General features: G+C 34.8%; 1 protein-coding gene and 1 long non-coding RNA gene across 4 annotated transcripts in view; both read right to left on the bottom strand.

Annotated features, from left to right (window-relative positions):
• The window catches only part of LOC137658591 (uncharacterized), a 15,351-nt gene extending 3,667 nt beyond the window's left edge, over nucleotides 1-11,684 (bottom strand). Inside the window, exons 1-3 of one of the 3 annotated variants that reach the window (XR_011047379.1) lie at nucleotides 11,597-11,684; nucleotides 2,511-2,746; nucleotides 329-2,273 (exon numbers count right to left, since the gene is read on the bottom strand). This is a non-coding gene — a long non-coding RNA (uncharacterized lncRNA). Of the gene's footprint in view, nucleotides 1-328; nucleotides 2,274-2,510; nucleotides 2,747-8,560; nucleotides 8,716-11,596 lie in introns of those variants that run through there. The other 2 variants (XR_011047381.1, XR_011047380.1) reach the window with 2 other exon arrangements.
• Nucleotides 11,685-16,230: 4,546 nt separating this feature from the next.
• ATPsynbeta (ATP synthase, beta subunit) lies at nucleotides 16,231-23,749 on the bottom strand. The gene is made up of 7 exons (XM_068393505.1): nucleotides 23,589-23,749; nucleotides 19,519-19,701; nucleotides 19,036-19,170; nucleotides 18,645-18,806; nucleotides 17,426-18,105; nucleotides 16,990-17,169; nucleotides 16,231-16,555 (listed from the first exon to the last, which is right to left on the bottom strand). The coding sequence occupies exons 1-7, from the start codon at nucleotides 23,704-23,706 to the stop codon at nucleotides 16,436-16,438; spliced, it is 1,578 nt and encodes a 525-aa protein (XP_068249606.1). The 5' UTR covers nucleotides 23,707-23,749; the 3' UTR covers nucleotides 16,231-16,435.
• Nucleotides 23,750-27,037: the final 3,288 nt, after the last annotated feature.

Genomic DNA, 27,037 nt, shown 5'->3' with positions numbered 1-27,037 from the left:
AAATATATACTGTCCTCAGCCGTATTTCAGTAAAATACAGGCGACTGTAATTTTTACCTTGCTTTATTATCTTTTACGGGTTGGAGACCATAATACTCCTTAACGTCAAAACATGAGTTTTTAAAATGGTAAATGACTGGCAACATTCCAGGATTTTTACTTTTACGGTAAATTTTCAACAGTAGGTAAATTTTACACTAAAATCAATAAATTGCTTAATCGATAATAAATACAAACAGCTCCCAAGAGTCGTATTAAACAAAAAGTGGTTAAGTGTAATAAAACTATGACATTAACTAAATTCCTTAAACTATACTTTAAAACTCACCTGAGCTTTTGTCATTCCTCGGTGATTACTATGAGCTCTTTAAGATGCTTTCACCGATGCATATCCTCCTCCTCTTAAATTGTCCCTACGTATGGTTGGAACACGGGCTCTTGCGTTGGCAGTCCGTTAAGATATCCTTCTCAGGTGAACGTTCTTTATGCTTGTAGTTACAGTATTCATTCGATTTGGTTCCAAGTCCTTATTACATGGCCATAGTATTTTAGACGAGCTTCCCTAGCTGCCTTTTCATGTACATTAAAACTTGACACTCTCCTTTCCAGTAAAGTTATACCAACAATTCATCTCATCCTTATCTGTTCTTTTCAACAGTCCCTCTTAACTCTGAAGCGCCTAGCTTTCTGGCCCTTATAGTACAACTTAAGTCTATTTTAAGGCTAATTAAATTTTCATTTTAAAAAATCCAGTTACTTCTTTCCATTTCCTCCATGCTGCTTTCATTTTCTGTCTCATTGTTCTCTGTACTTCCCTCTGTAATTATTGATCCAAAGTCGTAAAACTTTTAACACTGCTCCATCTTCCATTTGATTGTGTACTTCATGTCCCCCTCTTCTACTAATCCTTAGCTATCTTTCCAATGTTCACTATCCATCCTTTCATTTCTAGGATTCTTTTCCATTTTAAAAACATTTCTATTTCTATGTTTGATATATTGACTATCGTCCACAAACATTTTCGTCAATTCTTCATTTTTCCTAGATTTACAATAGGTGTCAACTCACTGAATAACATTTCAACTTCATATGGCTTAAGACTGAATACTAACAGCTGTGCAAGTCGTGCTTCTATTCTCGTTATTTTCAAGGTTTAGTTACTCTCCCTGATTCATCATCTACGCCTATTATCGCAAAAGGCCTCTGGTTAGATTTCGCCAGTCGTCTGTCTTGAGCTTTTAAATCAATACTTCTCCATCATCATCTACTTCACGTTTCCTAGTCCTCAGCCATGTAGGCCTGGGGCTTTCAACTCAGTGACTAATGGAGCCCAGCTGAACATTTGGTGAACTAATCTCTGAGGAATGGGAAGAGCATGCTCAACCCATCTCAATCTACCCTTCACCTTCTCATGCACATATGGTAATCGAGTAATCTTAGTTACATTTATAATCCTGTCCTGCCATTTAACTCACAATATTCTTCTGAGGGATTTGTTCTCAAATTTGCAAAATCTGTTGGGTATGGTTTCATTGTCATGCCACGATTAATATAAGATAATGTTTCTTTTGGATCTAGCCACCATTTTCTACGATTATCAAATATTTCTAACGGAGTTCAGCCTCTCAAACTGCTTTACTAATAACTTATATTTAATGATCTACATTCTTCTATGGACTATAAGCGCAGATTCCAATAACTATAAAATCAAAAGGACATTTAAATCGTAATAGTCTAAGGTCTACTCACTCTACGAAGATTATTTTGGCACTGAATAAAAATTGCTAGTCTTAGGAAAAAAAATTAATGGAAACCACTGCCACTTCCGGTACGATGCTACTCCAGTAAAAAGACCCTGGCTGGCATATGGCCACCTCAATCTACGCTAGATATAGTGTGCTAAGATCTGTTAATCCATCAAATTCTGCTACAATTTTCAGTCTTCGATCATTATTCCTGATCACTTTCGATGTTAACTGTTTACGCTAATTAAATATTCTCATTTAATCTCAATGGATAATTTACATCAGGTTAACTTTTGAAATCCGTTGTTATTTTTCTAAACTGGCAGTTCAAAACTTAATTCCTTCAGTGCTAGTTTCCTTCAATCCAGTCATAGGAATTGACTTAACATTTTCTCAGGGGTACAACAAATTCAACAGTACTTCAGTAATCCCAATGTCTTCTCTATTCACGTTTTAGTTGGTGGCGTTTGAACATTTTCCTGTGTATAACACTGAAGGCCCCACTTTCCATAAGTTAGCCAATCAACTCTGTAAGAAAGAATATTTAGTAATTAACGAGAAGCTGATGCAATTCTAAAGGTATTTTCAAGTTCAGTATTGACCTAATGCTGGGTAATTCAAGTTCAAGCTTTTATTCATATTCTAAACAAAAATCTTAGCCTGTAAATTTTAAGATGAAGTAGTATAATTTAGGCTTAGATTGCAAAATCGACATCTAGGTAACAAAAACTTATACAACTAAAATAGAAGAGCTCGATATCATACCATCTCTATTTCCATTCCAAAGAATTTTCTCCAATTTCTACCAATTCCCGTAGTCTAAAATCCTCTCTGATATTTCCTAATAATTTCAAATTCCCGGAGGTTTGTACTTTGTTTCCATCAATTCCTCGTCTTCTTTTAAAATTCAAGGCGAATTTCAGGCGAATTCTCTTAGATTCATCTGTACTTCAGCAATACAGACTTTAGTCCTTGGGTGCTGGTATAATGAACGTTAACACCTGAAAAAAAAATTAAATCCTATCACATTCATCAGCAAGTTCAGGATATTTCATACAACTTATTAATTAGTATTAAAGTCACAGTCAACTCTTCCTTAAATGAGTATAGGAGCACAGTAATTATAGACTAAAATGTCAAAAAATTGAAATACCAGTCCAGTAAGAACCACTCGAGCGTTTCGAACATTACAATCCCATAGATTTAACATATAAAACTACTACATACGATTTCGCAAATACTCAGACCTTCCTATGGAATAGTTTCGAAAATCTGTCGCTCCCATTTATTAACTTAGATTCTCTTTATGGTATCTCGCCGAAATTTCCAGATAAAATATATTTAGTCCTCAGGAGTGAAGATTACGCTTTGTACCTACTTGATATCAAGAGAGTTAAAACCTATCAGCTATAGGTATTTTTAGTTTTCGTGACATGTCAAGATATTGACATTTTTTGCCACACGCCACAATGTTTGAGTAACAGTAAGAAAACTTCTAAAATAATGAAAACAATCAAAACACGAGTTTTTAAACTAGTCTATCGTAAAAGTAATTTTGATGAGATAAAACATAGGTCGACAGTTTTAGCTGTAGAGATTCGTGTAAAGTACTAAATCAAGTCATGAACTTTTATATATAATTACTTCACATTAAAGATGAAAAGTGTTGAAGCTGTTACAAATTACAGTAACGGGGAATTAATCGTTAAGTCAAGACAAGTCAATAACATGAAAATTTCATTTTAAACAAGTTTTGATGAAAATACATTCGAGGTTTCCTCGAGATGACATGAAATGAAACGTTATCTTAAATTCAAATTTTATTGAAGGCGAGCATTAACGAACACAACACACGAAAATAACACGAGAACGATCAAGGACAAACCAACACAGGAGACGACAAAAAAGAAAAAAAAAACAACCTCCGCCGCGGCAGATTATTTCTTAAGCTTTTGCTCGACCTTGACCGTTAACCATAAAATGTATATTTGGCGTGGATTTTCATATACAAATATGAACAAAGTTTGAAGTGACAACGATGTTCAACTTACGGCTGATCACGTGAACTGGACATTCTGCTTGACCGTGTCATTGACCTTGACCTTCTAAAAATTTAATTTCTAGCATTTAATCATTTCCAGCTTTTTACACAAGTCAATCCCTGCAAGTTTCATTATTTTAAGATTAAAATTGTATTCATGAAACACAAACGGGGCAAACCCACCTCCTTCCAACTTCGTTGGCGGAGGTAATCAACAAGGACAGTACTCGCAGGATGGTCCCCTGGTTCCTAAACCCTTCGCAAAATGTTTGCTGACATTATCAATAGATAGGGACAGTGTAAGCTTATATTCAGTATTGTAATTGAGCTTTCCTGTAATCTTAAACAAAAGTTAGTCAAAGTTTTAATTTTCATCCCATTTTACCTTGAAATCAGTTGGAATAACATCAGTTTTGTCAACCTATTGTAGAAATTTGGTATTCTACACTTCCAGATCATGGACCGACTTATGTACCACCAGCTATGCTAGGATTTTGCAGCTTATTCACACTTACATCTTTTGAACATGAATACTTAACTTTCCTGTTATGATAAACTACAACTTGCGGTTCCGATATAGCTTTTAAACGCATGTGCTAGCAAAAACGCAAGAGAAACAAATCACGATTGAAATTTGCCTTTAGAAATATTGAAATTCTAACAAGGTTTAACAAAATCAACCATCACTGAATCCTTGGCCCCAAATGTGGACCCTAAAATAGGTGGCAGATGCTCTGGACAGTTTAAGCAGCTTTTTAACCTATTACAGTAAAGCAACTACTGAACTCTATAGGTCGCTGAAACTATTCATGAAGTGTTTAAATGAAAATGTAGAACATCCGTTGAAAATTAAAGTATTTGCCGTGTGTATAACTGTTTTTTTATCCTTTTTATCCGGCCAATGTGTATATTATGAGTTACAGGCTTTGAATATATAAATAAAATTTACGCAAAAAAAAATATCCTTTGTACAATCTACAAACCACCTAGAACAAACAGTATCTTTTTTGAAGAATTCGGGGCTTTCATTGAGATAATGATCTTGGAGAAAAACGAATTAGTTATCTATGGAGACTTCAATTTTTGGATGGATGATGCATCAAATCCTGACTCTTTGGCATTTAGTGAGTTACTAGAATCATATCGAATATTGAATAATGTCGACTGCACAACTACTTTAACTGGGCATACGTTAGACTTCGTTCTAAGTGACATGAATAATATTGTATCTGATATATAAGTTGAAGAGAAATGTACTATCTCCCCAGTACTCAAACTATTATGTTTAGTTTACCTCTACAGAAACATGCATTAGTAAAAAAATAGATTTTAGACAAATCAAACTTTTCTCCTACCGTATTTATTCAAGCACTTACAAAGAAAATAAGTTATGCTATCAACATTCCCTGTGATCATGATGACCAACGTCTGTTAGGGGCTAAGTGTGCTAAATGTCTTACGACCACTTATAATAAAGTGAGTAAAAGTGAATATGATACCATGTGCCCACCGATGGAAAAGACTAACTGTTTGATGGAGAGACTTTGGTAGAAAGGTGGGGAAAAAAAAGACAAAGAAAGTGGAATAGGTTAAAAACTGAAAGTACTTGGGTAGAATACAAAACTGCTGCGTGTCAATATAACTACCTACTAGAACGGAAAAAAAGTGAATACTCTAAGAGAAAGATCCTCTAAGCAGCAACAGACATAAATAAGTTATATCGTCTCCAGAACGGTTAAATGGGAAATGTAAAAGAAAAGGAGCTACCTGATGGATACAGTGATCAGGAACTAGCAAATAATTTTCTAGTATTCTTTAAAAGCAAAATTAAGAATATAACCAGGTCATTTGTAAATACTCAACATCAGATTAATGATACACCGGGCACACAGACAAAATTAATACGATTTAACAACATAACACAAGATGGCATCACCTGAATTATCAAGAGCGCAAAGAAAAAACTGCGCGATCGAGCCTATGCCAATATCTGAAGTAATTGGAGAGAGAGACTTTTCTAGTCTAGCCGAAATAATAATGAGAATAGCAAATGCAAGCATTGATGAATGTAAGTTTCCTAAATCTGAGAAAATGGCTATAGTCACAAGAGTTCTGAAAAAATGCACTGGACTACCAGGAATTAAGCTCCCTAGACCTATTTCAAATCCGTCCTTTGTCTGAAGTGCTTGAATATGTAATTCTTTAACAACTAGTCAGTCACTTAGAAGTAATAGAAACTATACTCTACGGAGACAGCCATCTGCTCTGTTGTAAATGATATGCTAGAAATGATGGATTAAAATAAATGTGGTATCTTAATACTGCTCGATCTCAGTGCTGCTTTTGATACAGTTGTGCATGAACTGTTACTAAATGATCTACGGTCCATCGGCGTTAACGATCAAGCCTTCGAATACCTAAAAGACTACTTAGTTGGTAGAAATTACAGTGTACAAATTGGAAACTCTTATTCATCATATGAACCCTTAAACAGATTGGTACCCCAGGGAGTGTACTTGGCCAAATCTTATTCTGCATCTATACTATTGACCTATTGGAAATGCTACAAAGGCATGGCGTGAAGTTCAAACTATTTGCAGATGACACAATTTTACTTTTCCATACATGATATACATGACACTACTGAAACTCTAAACGGAATTCTTGACAGTGTTAGACAATGGATAACTAACATTTAAACAACTAAAATTAAATGAGAAAACTGAATTCATGGTGATGGGTAAGAGAAAGCGTGAGAAACTTGGGCGATATTCAAATGAACATAAATAATGCCACTGCCGATATCTAGTAAAGTTCGAGATCTAGGTGTATTTCTTGACTGTAACCAGTCTCTAAATATCAAATATAATAAATCCTGCTGATTATCATCTAAGTAATATTGAGTTTATAAAAAAGTACCTGGACGAAAATTCTGTAAAGAAACCTGTGATAAACTGTGTTATTACCAGGATTGACTACTGCAACTCAATTACAATTTACCCAAAGTGCAACTTAAGAAATTACAAACAGAGGAGCAAGACTGATAAAAGGTGTCCCACCTAGAGAAAGGATCACCCCTATACTAATCTATTTACACTGGCTGCCGATAAAAGCGAGAATTGAATTTAAAATATGTACAATAACCCACCAAAGTTATCAGAACCGGTCGTCCAAAATACTTAAGAGAATTGCTACATATTGCGCAGCCAACAAATTGTGTCGACACAAGAATAGTTACAGATAGCTTCGAATTGTTGGAAGCTAGATATATTATTATTATTATTACTAGCCAAACTACAACCCTAGTTGGGAAAGCAAGATGCTATAAGCCCAAGGGCTCCAACAGGGAAAATAATGAAATAAATGATGAGAATAAATTAACAATATATTCTAAAAACAGTAACAGCGTCAAAACACATGTCCTATATAAACTAACGTCAAAAACAGATATGTCATATATAAACAATAAAAAGACTCATGTCAGACTGGTCAACATAAAAACATTTGCTCCAATTTTGAACTTTTGAAGTTCTACCGATTCAACTACCCGATTAGGAAGAGCATTCCACAACTTGTAACAGCTGGAATAAAACTTCTAAAATACTGTGTAGTATTGAGCCCCATGATGGAGAAGGCCTGGCTATTAGAATTAACTGCTTGCATAGTATTACGAACAGGATAGAATTGTCCAGGGAGATCTGAATGTAAAGGATGGCCAGAGTTATGAAAAATCTTATGCAACATGCACAATGAACTAATTGAACGACGGTGCCAAAGATTAATATCTAGATCAGAAATAAGAAATTTAATAGACCGTAAGTTTCTGTCCAACAAATTAAGATGAGAATCAGCAGCTAAAGACCAGACAGGAGAACAATACTCAAAACAATGTAGAATGAAAGAATTAAAACACTTCTTCAGAATAGATTGATCACCGAAAATCTTGCAAGACTCTCTCAATAAGCCAATTTTTTGTGCAATTGAAGAAGAGACCTAATGTGTTTCTCAAAAGTAAATTTGCTGTCGAGAATCACACCTAAAATTTTAAAAGTCATACAAATTTAAAGTAACATATGCCTACTTTAGGCTCTAGAGCCTTTAAATATGCGGCCCCGAGACCATATGATAAGCAACCACGAAACATTCGAATGATTGAAGACATTAAGGCTTTCAAGAGGAAACTGAAGACTTCTTACTTGAAAAATCATACAACAGTGACGATTTAACAGTAAATGAATAATACGTGATCTGAAACGATAAATACTCTGAACGAACAAGGTAAAACGACAGCGGAGGTCCTGTAGAGAGAAAGGTTCTCCTGCTGTATTGGACCGGAAAAGCAGCCATCAAAGTAAAGTAAGTATAGTAGAACAAATGTTTCTAATGCAAATATTCCAGCCAAAATTTTGTAAATATATACTTTGAGTTTCTAACCAAATAGATGATCCAGATTTTCCTACTCGTTATGTTGCATCTTAACTTCTCCCTGAGGCGAGTTCTGTAATTCAATCTTTTTTTGAACATGTATTTTTTTCCATTTCGATGATAGGTAATTAAATTTTAAACATTCCGTTCACTACATACGGTAAACTGCCTAAATCACAATTTTCCTACCCCCTTTATATATAAACAATTATGGCCATACCGTTGAGGAACTAATTTTTTTTGGCAGGAAAGCAATTAAAAAGGGTGATTTGTCGCGATATTAATGGTAAGAAATCCATAAGAAGATATATTTTCATGTAAGTAGCGTGAAATTATAAGTACCAATTACCTATAATCTATATCACGTCCCTCAAGAGGTCTTTGCTCTCCCGTGGCTCGCTCGCAATTAAACATTACCTCATTGCTCCTCAGTTCTTTCAAGCAATACATGGATGTGCTGTGCACGCCATTCCCATGGATCATGATTACCTATGATATAACGCCCCTAAAAAACTTCACGCCGCAAAGGGTTGCTTTCCTCGCAGATAAACATCTGTAAGCACAGTTAGCCAGTTTCTCTCGCCGGTACCATTGTCACCAAATCACGACCTTCCGTGGACAGTATGAAAACGAACTTACAACAAACAAGACTATTTGGAAGATAATAGTTTACCCCAGGAATAACGTCACTACCTTTAAAACAAACTAGTATCCATTAATCAATATTGTAAGCTTGAAATTCAGTATTCAAATAGCTTTGTTCCTGTATATAAAATATTCCAAGCATTTACCAGGCATGCAGAATTGCCTGGCGTATTATTATTATTATTATTATTACTTGCTAAGCTACAACACTAGTTGGAAAAGCATGATGTTACAAGCCCACGGGCTTTTCTGAAGAGAATTTTTTCAGCTATAGATTAAAGTATAATTATGACTCACATGGAATTTCAGTCAAAATTTCAGAGATTCCTAATATATTTCTATTGTTTGTACCTTTACCAAATTATTGAAGACCTATTCATAGGAATACAGTAGCCAATCACCCTATCATGTTCAGTCAAAGTTCATATTCAGGGACGACAAACGAGTCAAGAGCTGGAAAATTGAATTATCATGAACAGAAGAGACTAGATTACGAAAGAAATGCATGTCTGCCGTGTCACAAGACATCTATAGGAAAACTACACTTTTTAAAAGTGTAATTTTCCTTATTTCAGTGATGAGTAATTAAACTAACACATCGTTCAGCACATAAGTATTGTTGCTCATCCGAAAGCAAAAAATATCACCGAAATAATGACCCACAGTTTCCCTGCGCAGCACATTTAACAACCATTTGCACAGCAGAGAAGCTAGGAGAGATTCATTTACGAGTGAAGTGAGCCATAGTGTAGCAAAGTACATTTGATAGACTCGATATAAATCATAGGGAATTATGAGACAGTGACGCAGAGATGGCGTGCGCAACAGATCCATGCACCGCTTTAACAGAATACAGAAACGACGAGATCTCTAATTGCAAGCGAAGCCAGCTATGGAGCAAAGACCATTTGAGGGACATACAATTTAATCATTTAAATTTCACACCACTTGCATGAATCCTTTTTCCAATTGGTTATCTTGTGTTCCTTATGCACTTGTCTATTACTATTACTGTAGTTCCCTTGTTTCTCCGCCCAGAAACCCATTTCTATCTAGAATTACCCTATAATTGTTTATATGGGGCGATATAAAATACTCATGGTAGAAAAGGATAAAACAAGATTACGAATTATATGTGGATCACCTGTCTAGCTAGAAATTAAAAGTAATTACCCAAGTGCGTATTAACCAGTTTACCTAGGATACTCGGCACTTTCAATAGGATGTAAGACTTACTAGAATTCAGGCTTTCCTTAATTACAACAGAAAATACTTGCATTCTGGACTCTATACAACTTTATCACTAGGTGACACGTATCTGAGTTTAAGTAAAATAAGCAGTGTTGAATGTATACTACAAATTTTGTACGCAGTCAGTGACCCAGGATTTTGAAATTAACGGCAAAGTATTTCCAGTCTTTACTTTGAAGCCAATTTATTTCAACAGAGTCATGTCGATTGAAAGGTCTGGGTTTGGTACACTTTAGAACAGTTATATGTAAATAAAGATAAATAATAAAATAAGCAAAAAACTACTTTAATTTTTAAAAATTCGTGCTTTCCGTCAGTATCAAAAACTGAAAATTATGGTCTTAATTCCAAATAATGCAAGCGACTACATTAATAGCAGACGACTAAACTATTCACCTTTAGACAAGTTATCCTCACAGTAATTCCCATAAAATAAACCCAAAACCATGAATTACATAGGGAAACAATGCAAATTATTGACTACGGAAATTGTACAGCATTTTTTCCACAATAATGACTACTTCCCAGCAATGCCATATGATAGGCAAGTCACTTAAGAGCGATTAGTCATTTTTAGAGAACTACGAAAAAAAAAAAACCTATGAAATCAAAATATGATTTGCAGCAAGCTAGATAAATCTGAAATCAGTTCTGCTTGAAATTTAGCGATTTATGGTCTTGCTCCCTTAATACCAAAATTCAAAAGGTGAAAGTTGATTTTTGGTGTAGATTCAGTACATTCCCAGTAATTCAAAACAAATCTTCATAAATGTTGGCTATGATTAGCTATGGATGGTAGTAGAATTTACTTTGGATTTTCTGAAGAGAATATTTTCAGCTATAGATTAAAGTACAATTATGACTCCCTAATATATTTCTATTGACTGTACCTTTACCAAATTGAAGACCTATTCATAGGAATACAGTAGCCAATCACCCTATCATGTTCAGTCAAAGTTCATATTCAGGGACGACTTAAACGAGTCAAGAGCTGGAAAATTGAATGATCATGAACGGGATACTAGATTACGAACGAAATACGCAAGTCTTTCGTGGTTACTTTTCGACAAAAATCTTTCAAAATAACGGAACTTTGTTACAAAATCTAAGTAATGCAAACTTAAATATATGCAGTTGGTTGTGTATTCAGAATGGGTAGCTATATGAATAACACCTTTTCAATATTTCAAGTTTAAGATTATACACCGTGAGAAAAACTTTCAAAATCACGCAAATAGCTGCTACACTAAAAACCTTAATAGATTTTAATAAAGTAGACCAACTCAAATTTTTCAATTTTACTTTTCCAAAAGACTTCAAAACCTACATTTTACCAAATTTAGCCGATGAAGGAAATTTGGTAAAATAAAACCATTTTTCGAGTTTCAAATTTATGTTCGCTCACTTGACACTATACATTAAAGCATTTATTAACGTAAAAGGCATAACACAGTAAAACTAAATAGTTAAAACTTGAAACTCTACTAACCTCTAAATTCCATTTGCTTGAGTTCTTTCTCCAACGAAGATTACAGACAAAATGGCCACAGATTTCTTTAACTTCTACGAAGTAAAAGGGATTTGGTGATACAGAAGCCATACTTTAAGGTCCTTGAATTGGTTTCGTATATGATCCTTTTTGACAAGTGGTGCCCTCTATACAGTATTTGATAAATTTTAAATAAGATATTAATTTTTTTCCTTCAAGAAGTAGGTTAGTATGGTAAGAGGACCATATGATATCATAGCATTAATATGATAAAGGTATAAATGATAAGTCAATACTGATATCTGATCTCTGAGTTGAAAGATGATTTCAATGTAGCCTATGTATATCTTTAAGTATCATTATCACAAAAGTTAATTATTTTGTTTATCCTTTTCTGAGTTAACTTCCTAAATTAATTTCATAACTTTAAGTATAGGACACAGATTATATTCACATAACAATAATAGTTATTTTAAATGCCAATTTCTATTGTATAATCAATATAATTATCATGGTTTCATGATACAAACCATTACTTTTTGTTGGATTTACGAAATTTGAATTACACCGATTGTGAGTAATACAAATTAAATTTTGTGTGGTTACTTATTAAAATTAGAGCAATAAATTATTACATGTAAAAAAAAAATACTAAGAGGAAAATTTATGCAACTTTGAGGAAACAGTTTACTGACGTATTAGCCCCTATTTTGGGGATGCATTATATTATCCGTAAAAAAATAATTGCATGAAGATATAATTTCTGTATATAAATTACAGAACGTACATTAAAAGTGCCATTCTTACATATAGTTTAATCTAAATTGAGCCATCATAAAAATCCCCTGACAATAAGACAAACAATACTTGTGTTACTCAGCCAAAAAGAAAATGGAACCATAAAAGAAAACGTTATTTATGAGTAACTTATGTATACCAAATTTTATGCTTTAGTGGAAATTGATGGGCATTTTTATGACAAAACAACAACCAACATCTCTCGCACCACTTCAGCAAAGACTTATTATAGATATTTATTTATGAGGATTTCATAAATTTGTAAATAACTTCAGATTATCATGTCATAGCAAAGTTAAATTAAAAGTCAGGTTACAGAATGGCCTGCAAGCAGATTTTAATTACCAAAGCACACAATATCAAAAGTAATTTATGTGGCCGAAAGAATAGACACAAAATAAAACTTGCTAGTAATTATTATTTTGAATATGATACATGCTTCGACTTAAATGAAAATATGTCAGTGTTATTTGCTAACATCCCCTTTGGTGAGAGAATGTCCGAAATATTTCTCATAAACATGATTTGTATTTCATTAAACATTGGGTATGTTTTCAGCTGATTATGATATGTATAAAGCTTGCCATTGAAAAAAAGAATAAATATACTAACTGAAAAATGTTTCATTTGATTTAATTGATAGCTTCTCGGCCATATGGCCCAACGCTGAAACTGGGGATGTCATCTATTGGAAATTTGAAACAGGTAATACCATGCAGTTGCATCAGGAATTGATCGTTGAATGGTTGAATAGCAAGGTGAAAGAAAGGGTGCAACGTAAGTTTTACCATTTCAAGTAGCAACGACCCCATTTCCTTTCCTGGACGGGTGAATACGCCAAATAACTCTCTCTACAGGGCGTCTTAATCCCTCCTGTCCTGCTCCTTACAACAGGTCCTTTGAGCATGGGCCCAAGCTAGCACAAGGACAGCTCAATCTATAATCATATCCAACGTCAGGGATCTTTCTTTAAAAAGTTGGGCTATTAAATTATTCTACAAACTGCAACAGATTGCTTTATCTACTGCTACGATTCCTAACATAGTTGTTTTTCGAAGAAAAGGAAAAACTACTTTCGTTCAAAACTAATAGATAAAACCTGTCTACACTACTATGTTGGCTGTTCATTGACGCAATACTTTACAATGTTTTGTAAATATACTTCGGGCTATACGACCCAACACTGGAACCAGGAAAGCCATTCAGTGCTTAGGGGATACTGGGAGGGATATCATAAAAAATCGGTAAAGCAAGCTGTTAAAGAGACCTGACAGCAAATGAGATGAAAGTTAGTTAAAACTAAAGTAAAATGGAAAGCTAAAGGTAGCACGTGCAGCTACTGTATTGGATTTAATACCACCATAGAAAGACCTACAGTATTCGTAAAGATTACAGTACATCTATGCCATTGGCCCTCCCTCATCTAAATTTTAGATTTCTAATATTAATAGAATAAGACTGAGTTTCTGATTTGGCTTAAACAGCCAACTTCAAATTTTAGATTTGGGATTGCATAATTTGGGTTACATGCCCCAGTAAGAACATTAACCGATGACTTTCTATAATAGTTAGAAAATTCATCAATTGCACTTTGGAAAGCTACACCAAAGTGACGGGGTTGTCTACGATTTTTAGTTGTTTAATACAGATTCTGTTACCTTACAACCAAGAATAAGCAATATTTTTAAAATTTCAGAACCTGTATGGCAATGTTATAGATAAGAAATTTCGATCTGCCTTTTCACCAAATTTATCTCCAGTCAAGATCTAACAAACTTCAAGGTTTTCTGTGGTTATGATGTATGGCCAACTTGTTTTAAATAAACTGCTTACCGGTGTGTGTTATATTTGCACTTAAGCACTTTAGTTTTTGTCTTTTTTTTTAACCAGAACCCCTGACAAATTCTATTACATAGCCAAGATTACAATCTAGTAGCTACAAAATCCTACATCACACTTTCATCGACATTGAGCACTAAGAGAAAGTGTTACCTGATGGATGCAATTGTAGAATGAAGTAAAAGTTTAGAGGTTGTACAGCAGCATTGAAGAAATTGAATGGTAATAAGCGTGGTAGAAGGCTAAAAAGTTTGCAGCTAAGGATCGAAGGTACGCTGCAAAGACCCTTCTGTAATACAAGGTCCTGCATATGAAGACCATCAAATACACGGAGGTATAGCTTATATAGGTATACTACACTATTCTTGATAAAAAAGCAGCACTTACTTGATCTGAACAATGTTCTAGAACACTTAAGGATTTGGGCTATATAACCAAATGCAAGTCTATGTGCATTTAGGTTCAAAAACCTGGACACAGTGATGCAGTTATAAGAATTTGGATGGCAAGACTTAAAGCAAAAACCGATTTTAAGTAGGTTAGTGTATATCAAGTGCAGTTATAGACAAAGGAATGCTAATGCTTTACAGTTCACAGCTTCATAATTGGAACTGATAAACTACATGATTGACATGGTTGGAATCCAGGTAGCTGCTTTCATCAGAATGTTAAAACTGTAGCTTGCTCTTGACAAATTTGTGTATACAACCGAGAGAACCATCACAAATCTGAGCAATTTCCACAACAAATTTGTGGGTCACATAGGACCAACAATTGACCAGGACAAAATTTTCCCAAGCTTCGGCTTTAGTTTTTAAGTGTGAATTTGGGATAAATTCGTTGTAAAACAATTAAGCATCCATTATAGATTACTATGAGGTTAAAAGATCAAAGCTATAAGGGGTTGGACAAATTTGAAAAAAGGAAGCGTGAACAGATAAAGATGTAGAGATTATTACACCTAAGAACAGTGTAATGACCTGTTAATAATGTCAACAATGACGGACCCAGGTACATTGATAGTATTAACCACAATGTTTAATGGTTTATAAGATCAATATCCAACATTAAATGCCTTATCAAATACTCTTAATTGCTGACATATATTGGGTAAAAAAATTACACCACCAAGTTATTCCCCTTAGTAAAAAATAACACCACAAAGTTAATCCCATTAGTGTGATATCACACCCTACAAGTATACATTACACTAGTAAACTTGTTCATAACATATCAAGACAATTAATGAAATTTGGCTACGCCCCGCCATTTAATAGGAAATTTGTGCCATACAAGTTTGGGGCTTTTTATGGAACTTGAGACCATTCAGTCCACGTACAGTTTGAGGTTAAGACCTGTAGTTATAGTATAGAATAGAGTATGTAATCAAGTGGTTGCAGGTTCCCGTTGGCAGTCTCAAATTTTAATTGAATACCTTTTGATACGCAAATATTAATTTGGTAATGTTCTAAACATCACACACATTTTAGATAAAACTACTGCACAGACCAGTTACATAAAATTAACCAATCAAGCATTTATGTTCGAGATTAAGGACTTTTTTTTTTTTGACAAGAATTTAACAGAATAGCTTGCACTAGACCACCTAATACCAAAGTATGAACAAACTAACATCAGGATATTCTTGTCAATAGTAGGTTGATGGCAGTTAAAGAACTACAAAAGTTTTATCACCAATAATTGTAAGAAAGGAATTTAAGCAATACTAATGTATAACCTTAAAGTTATCAACTGGGCAAAACACATTTTATCAGCACGAGCAAATGTTTGGTAAAATCTTCAAGGAATTGTTACTGTATGCTAGGCTTACAATTTTGATCACTATTTTGAAAGCTGAAAAACAACCTACCCATGAGTAATATAATCAAAATTACACTAAACCATGCAAATGGATAGTGGATACAGTACTATAAATACTTGAATACTCTATTTCAAACCAACACTGTGTTCATTGATGTGGATAAATAAAATCAAAGAATCTTTTTAATTTTATATAAATTTACATTCTCTCACTGGAATTCTGTACAACATTCCTCGTGTAAGGAACAAAATAGTTTTGCCATAAACTTGAACCTCCATACTCCCGTCCTACAACAGACAATGGAACGTTTCAATTAAAATGCTCTATACACAGGTCTTAAAAACTTAAATTATCTGCATTGTTTAAATTAGCCTGACTTCTTAGGTTCCCTGTGCAGCCAACTGTTCAGCCTTCTCAAGGACATCCTCAATACCGCCCTGCATGTAGAAAGCAGCCTCGGGCAAGTGGTCGTGCTTGCCAGCCAAAATCTCCATGAAGCTCTACAGGAAAAGATGTGGGAAATTTCGGAATCATTAAAAAAATTCTTCAAACTAAAAATAATTCTCAGTAGCAAGTAACCCTAGCCTACCAGTTCACTGTATGATTACTAATACCTAAACAATAACAAACTACTGAAATAAGTTTCACAATTCAATCAAAGAACATAAGTGTTGAACGGGTTTCCCAACAAGACTACTCATTTCACAGTTTATGAAAATTTGTTGAAATAAACAATAGCTACATTTTGGCCTAAAAAGAAATAATTCATGTATTTCTCCAGGAACTAAATGGTTTAAAGATCTCCTTCATTCAAACAGACAAGCAGAGTAATAAAGAAAATCTAAATAAAGATACGCAACTCTACAAGAAATTTCATATCAATCAATTACACAGATCTGAACTCCGAACCTCTCAAGAATGTTAGAAGACTTACCTGAATGGTCTTTGGAAGAGACACGAATTTACCACTGTAGCCAGTGAAGACCTCAGCCACTTGGAAAGGCTGGGACAAGAACTTCTGAATCTTACGGGCACGAGCGACAGTCAACTTATCCTCCTCAGACAATTCATCCATACCAAGGATAGCAATGATATCCTGAAGTGACTTATGATCCTGTAAAACAATATCAGTATGTGGTTAAGTATGATATATTAGTCTAATAAATGAATGGAAAATTTAAATTTTCTAAATTTAATTTCTAATCCAGTATGAATTGTAACATTTTCATCAATACCTCCAATTTTATTTCTTATTCAGTAAGAATAGCAACATTTTCATCAATACATCTCAAATTTAATGCCTAATTAAGTATGAAATATAACACTATCATCTATAACTCAAAAACTAACCAAAGTGTTTTGAACCTCACCTGCAAGATCTTCTGCACAGATCGAGCAACACCGTAGTGCTCGTGACCAATGATATTAGGATCCATAATACGAGAGATAGAATCGAGGGGATCTACAGCAGGATAAATACCCAACTCGGCAATACCACGGGACAATACAGTGGTGGCGTCCAAATGAGCAAAGGTGGTAGCTGGAGCAGGATCAGTCAAGTCATCAGCAGGTACGTAAATAGCCTGCACAGAAGTGATGGATCCCTTCTTGGTGGTGGTAATTCGCTCCTGCATAGTACCCATGTCAGTGGCCAAAGTAGGCTGGTAACCTACAGCAGATGGAATACGACCCAAAAGGGCAGACACCTCGGAACCAGCCTGGGTGAAACGGAAAATGTTGTCAATGAAGAGAAGCACGTCCTGGCCCTCCTGATCACGGAAATATTCAGCAACGGTCAATCCAGTCAGGGCAACACGGGCACGGGCGCCTGGCGGTTCGTTCATCTGACCGTATACCAGAGATACCTTGGAAGTGTCATCCTTAAGAGAAATGACACCAGACTCAATCATTTCATGATACAAGTCATTTCCTTCACGGGTACGTTCACCCACACCGGCAAACACGGAGTAACCACCATGAGCCTTGGCAACATTGTTAATCAATTCCATAATCAGTACAGTCTTGCCTACACCAGCACCACCGAACAAACCTGTAGAATAAAAAAATTTTTAACCATCAAAAGTGAATACTTACACTGAAAATGACAAGGGAATAATCAACATTTGAAATGATTTACATTAAGACAAATATCCAAGCCAACAGTTATTATGGTTGGTAGTTAGCAGGAGATAAAATAAAATTCCAGTAATACCACAAATATCTTATTGCTAACAACTAAACAAGCTTGCTTGATTTATTAAGTAATTGTGATATTTACCCAATATAAAAACTAACTTATAAAATCGGACAAAATATTAAAGCTTCATAAATCCAAAAATAGCAAAGGAAATTAAATTATGGACTTGAGTGATTTAAAAGCCTCACGTTTCTGCAACAACCCTCTCTTATGGGGGGGGGAAAAAAAAAAAAAACACCCAAGGCCTCAATACCATTTCTAATTACTGACACCAATTATTCAATCACTAATTCAAGGGTTGGCACAAATTAATACAATCACATATGAGGTCAGTGACAGGCCTATAAATTTTACACATAAAAAAAAAATCCTTTCTGCACCAAAATACCTACCAATCTTTCCACCCTTGGAGTATGGGGCAAGCAAATCTACAACTTTAATGCCAGTCACAAGAATTTCCTGCTCGACAGACATGTCAACAAAATCTGGGGCCTCAGCGTGGATAGCGGACAAGTGCTCTGTCTTGATTGGGCCACGTTCATCAATGGGTTCGCCTGTCAAAAGGAAGAAAATTAGATTAAAAATATCAACCATTATGGACAAGTAGTGATGTCAATGTCATTTGATCTAATAGCAAGACTCAGAAAAGTTATGCCTTTTTGTTCCAAAAGATTTAAAACATTCTCATATTTTAATGGCAAAATTGTCAGGTTGCAATACAGTACTAAATTATCGCAATTTTTCCTTTGTATAGATTGCAACATTTGTCAAAAAAAAACTTACCAATAACATTCATAATACGTCCAAGGGTACCAGGACCCACGGGGATGGAAATGGGGTTTCCAGTGTCAACAACAACGTTGCCTCTGACAAGACCTTCGGTACCATCCATAGCAATAGTTCGCACAGTGTTCTCTCCTGCAGATATAAAATCACATGTGAAACCATTTACAAATTAAAAATTACCAAGACAGTTTAAAAGTTTGCCAGTTAGATATTCCATCTTTACAGTTGACTAGGGACAAGTTTGCCAGCTAGACATTCCGTTATTACTGTAAAAATAAAATTTATTCATATCTCAATATTTAATTTAAGTCTGCAAACAACCATTACATAAAACGAAAATGGAAAAATTAACTTATCTCAAAATTAAATTTGTCTGCAAATAATTATTACATAGAATAAAACTGGCAAAATTAATATACCTAATTAAATTCGTCTGCAAACAATCATTACATAGAATAAAATGTAAGTTCCTTTACTCACCCAAATGCTGGGCTACTTCCAAGACCAGCCTTGGGCTACGTTCTGCAACCTCCAAGGAGTTGAGAATGGGAGGCAATTCGCCATCGAACTGGACGTCCACAACAGCACCAATGACAGCTACTACTCTTCCGGGGGCCACACCAGTCTGAGTGGCTGCCTCAGCCTTAGCAGCATAACCTCGTTCTGAAAATTAACAAGCTTTTAGAAAGGCTAAATATACAGTTCAGGTATTTAGTAAAAGATGTCAGAGGCCAGTTTCTCATATATATATGTATATGTCACGCAAAATCTTTACTCATCATATTAGTACATTCATACTTAAGCCATTTCATTAGGTTCTAATAAAGAGTACATTCTCAAGATTACGTATAAAAAATAACAGGTCTTTAGTCTATACAGTTAACTAGCCGCCTCTTGCATGCGTCTACTTCAACCCTACAGATTCAAAAGGATTCCCATGTCATTTATATACAATAAACTATGTATCCACATGTGTTTTTGTTACAATTGTATGGCGACTACTCTGCAAAGTTATAGTTTCAGTCAGAGCAATGACTAGGTACTGTGACCTTCCTGTGCCCTGCCCATAGTGTACGTGTGCACATGTACTGTACACTATACATTTAAAAGTTACTTTTACTGTGATAAAAACCAAATAAGAACAATATTTCCTTTCTTCACCGGGCTATTTTTCCCTGTTGGAGCCCTTGGGCTTGTAGCATCTTGCTTTTCCAACTAGGGTTGTAGCTTGGCTAGTAATAAATAATAATAAAATATTAGGCAGTACTTAGTGTGTTAATCATCCGTTTAGACACCAGCTAATAGTCAATGGTCAGAGTCATGTTATGTTAGGAGTTCTACCACCCTAGGAAATCAAGAACTTACCAAATCCCACCTGTCTCTTACCTAACCCTCGATAAAATGGAGCCTGACTAATGATTGGGAACCGTAGCATTTTGAAGGCAAAATCAGTTTAGTTATTCTAGGTTAAAAGGATTCATAAATTTCTGTATACTGTTGCAAAACCAAAACCAAAATTATTACACAGTTCTACACTATCAGATTTTGATTTTATATGCAATCACTTGTGGCCACTTGAAAAATCCAACAGCACATGCATACAGCATGTTATTGAAAGACATCAATTTAAATACTATGCAGGCATTGCAAGAGTTTAACAAGGACAATTCAATTTATGTGGTGCACTTATTTGAAGTAAAAATTCACAAAATGAGGGGCAGACTAATAACAGGCAAGGTAAATCAGCCAGATCACTGTCCTGTCCATTCTTCATGTAGCACTAGGTACAAAAAGTTGGTTCGAGGTTAGTTACTGTATATCAGAAACCGTTATACTTGAAAGTACAATACAACCAAAATGCAGATTTACGACTTATTTTGATAGAGATACACGATAGCGACTGGGTGCCAGCGTAATTGCCAAGGGCAAAAGCGCAGATTTCTTTAGAACTAAGTTGCATGTTTTTTTAAATGAAAATACAACATGCAAAGGTAACAAATTCCACATACAGTATATCCAGGCATATGCTCTATGACCTGGAAGTTCCTAGTAAAGAGGTAGCAGGAGTTGCTTCCTACATTAAGTATACAGCCCTTGAAAAAGAGACAGCAGTTGCCTTAAGGCCCATACACACTGTCATCCATGATTGTACAATGTCCGCATTTGTGCACGCATGTCTTTTATGAGCGGGAGTGATTGAGATTGCAAACAATCGCATTCACTCAATGGATATGCATGCACAAACATATTGTACTATCATGATTGACAGTATATTTGGGGCTTTATTTAATTTTTCAAAAATAAGAACCTTCGACAAGACTATTCTGTCTTGCAGCAACTCAAAGGTCCTCAGGAATAGGTAAAGAGGTAAAAAGTTGTTTGGCACTACAAAATACCTAGACATTCTTCTGGAAAACCTGCAAAGGGTGCTGCCTTTGCGAGCTTAGTCCAGGTAAACATGTTACCTTAGCCAGAGCTCTTAACATCGGTTTAATTATATCAAAAGCTAAGGGTGATACCAGTAATAACCAAAGAAACTGCATTTTCCATTTTTTATCAAAGAATGTTCTCAAAATGAATGAGAAAAACATAATAAAAACTATGGCAAATTAACAATTACAACCACGGGGATTTTGTCTTAAAGACTCCAAAGAGATCTGAAGTTGCACGATGGAGCATGCAATCAGATTTTTACTACTTTGCAATATATTGTTGGGTAAGAAAACCAGACACTTTGGTTCAAAGTTCCTTCAAACAACTACAACTTTCGAATCTGCATAATACCAGAGAAGCTACAGTAAAAGTTAGAAAAATGTGGATGTATGGTATGTGTATATTTTCAGTTCAGAATTCAAGTGCAGAACATTATGTGTTGTACTATTTCAATTATTTAATGTTGTTCACTTAAGATTTAATACAAGCTGATAACAGCAGATAATGAACTAGCATATAGTACACAGCACATCTCAGTTCTGTGCACCTTACAAAAAGGCAGACATGGTAAATAAAAAAAAAAATGTGACTATTTGCTTGTTGGCCAAAACAGGTTCTTTTAGCATCAATTGGAGAATTGGTAGCTACTGGCGTAAATGTGGTTGTTGTAGCTATAGAAATATCTATTTGTGTACTGTATTGCCTAATTTCTGTAACTCATGGCTCTTAAGTTTTGAATGGTTGCTAGTAATTTTTGTTTATAGATATTTTGAAAGCAATATCCCCCTGCCTAGTTAACAGATGGCCCAGGGGAATTATGTACGGTACTTTAATTCATTGTACAGAATTTCCTTTATTCTGGGCCTCAAGTTCCTGTGATTGAACTGGCAAATTCTGCAATGTTCAAATAGAATGACATAGGAGGAAGATGGCAAACAGATTGGATATACTGCTAATTTTCAAGTAGAATTATACTGCTCAAGCAAAATTGGTTTTAGGGATCCTATTATAGGTTGAGGTTTGATACTAAAGTTGTGAGAAGTTTGCCTAAGGGAAAAAGTTAGAAAATGTTGTTCTAAGCAGACTTTCCTTATTCAGCATGTTGGTGGGAGGGGGAGGGATTCGAAACTCCTAACAACTGAAAGGACCTCACATCATAGGTTACATATGAGGGGCTTAGTAACTCAACTAATGACCTAATACCCTAGGTTAGATTAAACGGATCAGGAAGGGTTCTAAATTGACGGTGCACGGGTAAATATTAAGCAATATACGGCCATGCAACACTAACAGTACCTTATTTCTTCCATGCATTAATATTCAGACGACAATCACAACAGGGTTTCAGAGATGGTACAGTATTATAATATACAAGGTAAAGGACACCGAGGATTAACTTCCGTAAATGAAAAATCTTGCGTAAATAATCGACCGGTAACCTACTAAATGTTTAGTCTAGTATAAGGTAAAAACACATTGGTTGTGATAACGTGCCATATCAGAGCTTGTATAGTTGGTAAACCATATTAAACAGACTATTGGAGAAAGAATGAAACCAAAAGTGGTTTAGATAAATGTTACGTTTTACCGGATGATCATAATTTACGGTAGCAAGTGGGCAGAACATATGAATCCTACAGCAAGCGAATCAAACCGGCGAGTAATCATAAGCAATTTACCTTGAAATTTGACTAGGTAAATACCGACTATAACTAATCCACAACCGGAACTTTCAAAGGAACTTGAATACGTAGCATACGACTTTATTCGGATATGGAAAAAATACCGTAACACCAAAACCTACCGTGAGATAATCAACATGGCGGCCATCAGCTGATAGACAATAACAATATCGATAGTTTTCCAAAGATCTTAACGTAACAACACTGATTACACTCAACACCACGGACAGAAATACACAAGTCTTATCAGAAATACTAAGCATCGCATACCAAATGATAGTATAACGGATTAATAAAGGTTTAATGATCATTGACTTTACCATAGCAGCCGCCATATTCACCGGTAGACCAGCCATCGCCGGTGACGAAGTCCGAAGTATCTCACACACTTTTAATACTTAAATTAAGTAAACTCAGAAGTAATTAAATACTCACGGGTAGCGTAGAGTGCAGGGATGGATTTGACACCATTGTTCTGCAAAGTATTTGCTGCCAAGGCTGGCTTGGCAGCCTTTAAAACGGAGGAGCAGGCACGTCTAGCGGCTCCCAACATGATTACCGGGTGTGGAGGTCGAACAGCAGAGGAGCCGGGAAGATCGCACTCGACCGGTCGGCTTTTCTCGGCTTCATTCGGGTTTTGGAGTTGCCACAAAGTGCCAAATATATCTCATATTTAATTTATTCTGAAGATTCTTAACATCATATACAATTATAAGTCCTTTAAAAATAATATAAATAATAAAATTTAACTATATTACATTTATTGTGCAATAATTTCTCATTTATGAATAGGAAAAATAGAATAAAATTAAAGGTTATGTTTCTTATGACAGTTGAGAAACACTCGTCAGCTGATCACAAGATCCAAAATATTAAAAATAAAAGCACTTGGTGTTTTTGTTCCTGTATTACCTTATTTCACCTAAATGGTGAGACGGAACCATAAAATTTTCTATTTTGAGTTAAAAATCATCTAATTTCTGATATTCTTCTTTTACAAACAAATATCATTTTCAATAAAATAAATATCCTCGGCCATGAACGAATGCGCCTGCGTCAATAGCAGACGATGCATTTGTGAATTAAGCAACCATAAGATTAAGAGATTTGCAGTCAAGTTCCTTATTTTTGTGCATTCTAACATGAATTAAATCTATATCTAATTACTAAGTCATCAATGTGACGGCTGATATGCAAATTGTAAATCAAGCATCAAAGATATTGATGTTACATAAACTTCTACTATAATGTTGCCTCATCTGTCAGCTAAGCCGGCGACCCCTCTGTAGATGGAAGGAGAAAAAAAAAAAAAAACTTTTGTCTGAGTCTGACCGGACACATTTCTGTCTCAAACTATAAAACATCTTGAGTTACATAAATTATACTATAACTCTCTCGTTTTCTCAACTATGAAAAAAACACCATCCTTTCCTCATAATATGCAGTGAAATAATGTTTGCAAACTGGGGGAGTTACGTGATCTAATTATATTCATCATCATCTTTGCATGTTAAAACGATTGCATTATGCAATCCTATTTCTTTCTTTTTCAGACTAATATATCAACAATAAATTGTATCATTGCTCGTATTTAATAGACATTCCAGCTCAATATATATATATATATATATATATATATATATATATATATATATATATATATATATATATATATATATATATATATATATATATATATATATATATATATATATATACCTGTAAATCAAAATTTCTAAACTGTTTACATAAAATTATATCAATTTATATCTATTCTTTTATTAAATATTCAGTTGTAAGTCTTGGCCTTGTATCTTTGACTCGATTTATGACCTTAGACCATAATGCCCTGCGTTGAGACCGGGGAAGCTATTCAGAGCCAACTTGCAAATAGAGAAAACTCCCATACTTCCATTAAGAAGTAAATAGTGTTGTACTGAACAGCAAGTTCGAGGAAATGACTAGAACGGAGGCGAAGAAGAAGACTAGAGTTGATGCAGTTATAAAGAGCCGACAGAAAGCTGCTAAGACCACTTAGCAATGCCTACAGTGTATCACATGAAAAGGATCTTAGCCTATACTGGCGACACTCAATCCTAGTTTGAACTACAAATGGCATTTCTGTTTCAACCTATAAAATGAGATCAATTATACATTTTTTCCAACGTAAATGACGTTGGTCCAATTACTCAATTAGTCACCTGTAGATTGACACACCTTGAGTGAGGCACGGTCTCTTGCTCATAGCAGAAAAAAAACCTCCCTTTGGTTGATATAGAACATTTAGATTAAAAAAAAATTATTTTCTTTCAATACTTTTGTGTATACAATTAAAAATGGAACCCTCCCCCCCCCCAAAAAAATTAAACTTATCAAAATATTTGTTGGTCAAGATGTAATAACTTCGTTTATATAAATTCAAAATGATAGTGTTAATTTATAAATAAGGGTTATTTATAGATTCAATAATTTAAACAGATTCACACGTCATTATAGCAACATAAATCTTGAAGAATACCCAAGAAAAAGAGTTTCTGGTATCCATAAAAAAACTAGTAAGTACTTTTATGGGTAACTAAGCTAAAGAGAGGAACTTTTCAATGATGCTTAATAGACTTGATTCATTATAAAATTTACAATTTAATATGATGTGCAAAGAGGTCCTTCGCACATCATATGAAATTGTAAATTTATACCTGAACGCCATTAAATGACAGCTATCCTCGCCATGGATCCATGTATATATTACATTGTACACATTATAAATGTTAATACTATTAATAATTACGTTTAATTATATCTACATAACTCTAATTCTTTAAATTTAGTTAAGTTTGTTTGAAATTCTACATTATTGTTAATCCTATCTCACTTTTCTGTCCCTGCTATGTTCTTCCTGGTGTTTTCGTCAAAGGCAGTTAACTATTGTACTTGTAACTTTCGACCTGTTGGAGTGGTTATTATCATTATTATTATTATTATTATTATTATTATTATTAAATGGTTATGCAGAATTACTGTATTTCGTAGTAAGTCGGTGTGTTTTCTTTCACTGTAAAGTTTACTTGTGAGTTTAATCATATGAATTAGACTTCCTGGTTATATATTTCACCTTATTTCTTTGGCATAATATTTGGTTTAATGAATTTAAACCTTGGGGTTAACTTGACCCTTTACCCAAAAAAAGGGGGGGAGGGGCGGTCGGAGATAATTGCTATGGTATTTTGCACATTTCCGTTTCAATATAGTGACATTTCATCTTCTGAAAGTGATATATATATATATATATATATATATATATATATATATATATATATATATATATATATATATATATATATATATATATATATATATAGAATCTCGATCTTAATCATTTGATCGTGGCAGAGGAATTAGACTTAATTAAAGTATCGTGATGTATATAGCTGACAGAATAGAAGGTTCTCAAAAAAGCTGCAATTTTACATACATACATATACCAAAGGCACTTCCCCCAATTTTGGGGGGTAGCCGACATCAACAATGAAACAAAACAAAAAGGGGACCTCTACTCTCTACGTTCCTTCAGCCTAACCAGGGACTCAACCGAGTTCAGCTGGTACTGCTAGGGTGCCACAGCCCAACCTCCCACATTATCCACCACAGATGAAGCTTCATAATGCTGAATCCCCTACTGCTGCTACCTCCGCGGTCATCTAAGGCACCGGAGGAAGCAGCAGGGCCTACCGGAACTGCGTCACAATCGCTCGCCATTCATTCCTATTTCTAGCACGCTCTCTTGCCTCTCTCACATCTATCCTCCTATCACCCAGAGCTTTCTTCACACCATCCATCCACCCAAACCTTGGCCTTCCTCTTGTACTTCTCCCATCAACTCTTGC

The sequence above is a fragment of the Palaemon carinicauda genome, chromosome 19 (assembly GCF_036898095.1).
Source record: "Palaemon carinicauda isolate YSFRI2023 chromosome 19, ASM3689809v2, whole genome shotgun sequence".
NCBI lineage: Eukaryota > Metazoa > Arthropoda > Malacostraca > Decapoda > Palaemonidae > Palaemon > Palaemon carinicauda.
Note: the sequence above shows the minus strand (reverse complement) of the source record. Positions and strands in the feature narration are given on the sequence as shown.

Excerpts from the sequence above, each read along its gene's own strand:
- ATPsynbeta (XM_068393505.1), bottom strand. The coding sequence starts at position 23,706 with ATGTTGGGAGCCGCTAGACGTGCCTGCTCCTCCGTTTTAAAGGCTGCC. Across the intron at positions 18,807-19,035 it reads ACGTATTATGAATGTTATTG|GCGAACCCATTGATGAACGT; the intron begins GTAAGTTTTTTT and ends TCCTTTTGACAG. Across the intron at positions 16,556-16,989 it reads CTCTTCCAAAGACCATTCAG|AGCTTCATGGAGATTTTGGC; the intron begins GTAAGTCTTCTA and ends CTTTTCCTGTAG.